The sequence below is a fragment of the Octopus bimaculoides genome, chromosome 16 (assembly GCF_001194135.2).
Source record: "Octopus bimaculoides isolate UCB-OBI-ISO-001 chromosome 16, ASM119413v2, whole genome shotgun sequence".
Classification (NCBI taxonomy): domain Eukaryota; kingdom Metazoa; phylum Mollusca; class Cephalopoda; order Octopoda; family Octopodidae; genus Octopus; species Octopus bimaculoides.
In genome coordinates, this window is record NC_068996.1 from 56,091,599 (window position 1) to 56,094,251 (window position 2,653).

General features: G+C 34.8%; 1 protein-coding gene across 3 annotated transcripts in view; it reads right to left on the reverse strand.

Moving 5' to 3' along the window:
* The window catches only part of LOC106868853 (serine/threonine-protein kinase DCLK2), a 200,615-nt gene that overhangs the window by 68,247 nt on the left and 129,715 nt on the right, over positions 1–2,653 (reverse strand). For all 3 annotated transcript variants that reach the window (XM_014914296.2, XM_052973788.1, XM_014914295.2), the window contains 2 exons: positions 2,412–2,442; positions 855–954 (listed from right to left, as the gene is read on the reverse strand). In XM_014914296.2, coding sequence (XP_014769782.1) covers positions 855–954; positions 2,412–2,442 — 131 coding nt within the window. The remainder of the gene's footprint in view (positions 1–854; positions 955–2,411; positions 2,443–2,653) is intronic.

Here is a 2,653-nt window from a genome sequence, read left to right on the forward strand (position 1 = left end):
GTGTGTGTGTGTGTGTATATATATATATATATATATATATATATATATATATAATATTAATGGTTTCCTATTAGGAAACCAACAGATTTTATACAAGGCTGCAAGGAGAAGTGCTCAGAATAATTGAGACAAGAGTAAAATATTAGTTAAAGAATAAAAAGACTAGGTTAACGACTCAACCTATCACCCCCCGTCAATGAACATATATAAGAAATACAACATAATCCGTCAAACATAAGGAATAAGAAGAAATATATGTTCCATATTTATTACAAAATTATTCTCATTAAATTCCAATCTGATTTGTGTTTCTGCTGGATAAGTGTTCTAATATCCTTGAGTGTAGCATTTATGGGCATTTAGTTGATTCAGTTGCTGTACATATTCATCCAGGTGAGAAATTCCTATGCAGCATTATTCAAGGTATTACCTGTGCAGGTGAGTGAAGCGAGCTGCAGAATCCAGTGTTAGATAGTCCTTCTTAAAGTATATTCTAGGTGAGGAATCATAAAATCTTAGGGTACATGACAGTAGAGATAGCTTCGAAATATGATAGGGCTATAATTTCAGTATTGTTTAAACTTAGAGTGACCTTTTTAGAATTTTAGGGAATGGAATATGTTATGTAATTAATAGTAAAAAAGAAAGAAAGAAACCTTAATTAGGTCAGGGTGCATTCAACTCACTGACCACTCATAATATATATATAATATACGTTTACACACACACATACACACATATGTATATACACATGCATGCACACATGCATACATATGTACACATACATACACACACACACACAACCAGTGCATAACTACAAAAGTACAGGTGTGCCACTGTGAAGAATCTATTACCTGGACCAACATTCACGAACAACTGCAAAGTTTCCTTCACCGATGAGACGCCGGATTCCATATTTATTGGTTAAAGCTAATGGATAATTTTGTATTGTTTCTGGTAAATAAAAAAAAAAAAAAAGGAAAAAGAAACAAAATGTATTGTAATTTATCAATAAGGTAAGGTGGCAGACTGAATTATTTGATCATGAAATAAGAATGTAAATGGCTAGGGATTCTACAGACACATGTATCCTTAATGGTATTCTCAAGCAGAATTAGCAGGGCACAGTGAATGTGACAAAACTACCCCGGTTTAATTATCGGTATAATCCGTTTGACAGGTTCCTATACAGTTTCTATCTACAAAATTTTATTCACAAGATATGCATTGATCTGAAGCTAAAAAAAATGACATTTGTTCCAAGTAAAAGGCATTCAGTGGGATAGAAACTTGAACCTTGTGGTTCTGAAGAGAACCTCTTAAACACTCAACTATAACAAACTGAATAACAACATAAATAACTACTTTAAAACAATAATGCTACAAGACAGAAGTAATTATTGTGTTGAATCAAAAGTTTTACAATATTTTAATAACTTATTTATTTTGTTCATCAAATTACAACAAAAGCAGTCTAGCATTCAAAGTAGGGGGCCATTCAAAATAAGGGTCCATCGTGTTGCACCATCTGAAGCCACTTTTGTGCCAGTTCTTTGATCCTATGATGATACCAATTCTTGTCTTTTGAAGGGAAGAATTCCTTCACTGAAGCTTCCACCTTCTGCCATTGCGAGTGCCGAAAGTGAGCCATAAATCAGAAGAAGTAATAATCTGAGGGAGATATTTCCCCACAACCCTAATATATGCATAAGCAGTGGTCAAGCAAGAGTACTTCGAGTGTTTCAAACATGAGGCAATGCTGTGTGTCAGGTGGAATTATGAGGGGAGAATTCACTACATGTTCATTCCAGACAGTCAAACCATGGATGCCAACCTGTACTCCAAACAGCTGGAGAAGATGTATTTGACTATACACGAAGCTGTTAAGAGGGACAAGAGAGGAAGAGAACCTAGGATATGGTGGAAGATTATTGCAGGGGTGGATGGAGAACAAAGGGTTTGTCTGTGGAAATCAACACTTGAGAGTTCATGGGTCATACTCTGAGTAAGGTGTGTGAAATCCTGGGTATTACAGGAATAAGCAGGAGATGAGCCATCATAAACAGCATGAAGGCTGCAGCAAAAGCATCTACATGGCTCTGGTTGAAAAGAAGTGATCGATGGAATCAGTAGAATACCATTTTGTCACAGTGCCAAGCTTGATCAATGCAGCTTGGATTAGGTGTATTTAGTAAGAGCTAAAACAACAAATGACTCCAGGAGACGATGATGATGAATCCAAGTATTGTATCAGAAGATGTACGAATTTAAAGGAAATACATAAAAAAAAACAAGTTCCTGATTGTAATAATAAACCATTTTGTCAGCACTACATATCATAGTGTGAAATCATTTGAAGAATTAGAGAAGTGAATAATCTTTGAAAATTAAAGAAATGGTTTTATATTTACCTTCTGATTGGCCATTTAGACATGTCTTGTCCTGAAATAATAATAATAAAAAGTATTTCAACATTAAATTCCTGAGGATGTGTGAAAGGGAATTAAAGGTTAATGAAATATTTTAAACAACTACATGAAGGAGATACCTCTGTAATTATTTGTATCTAAAGCGTCACCTTTACCTTTGTAGCAGTTGACTATGGTGCTGCTACACCAGTCATTGGGTATGACTCCTTCGTGTATCACCTGGT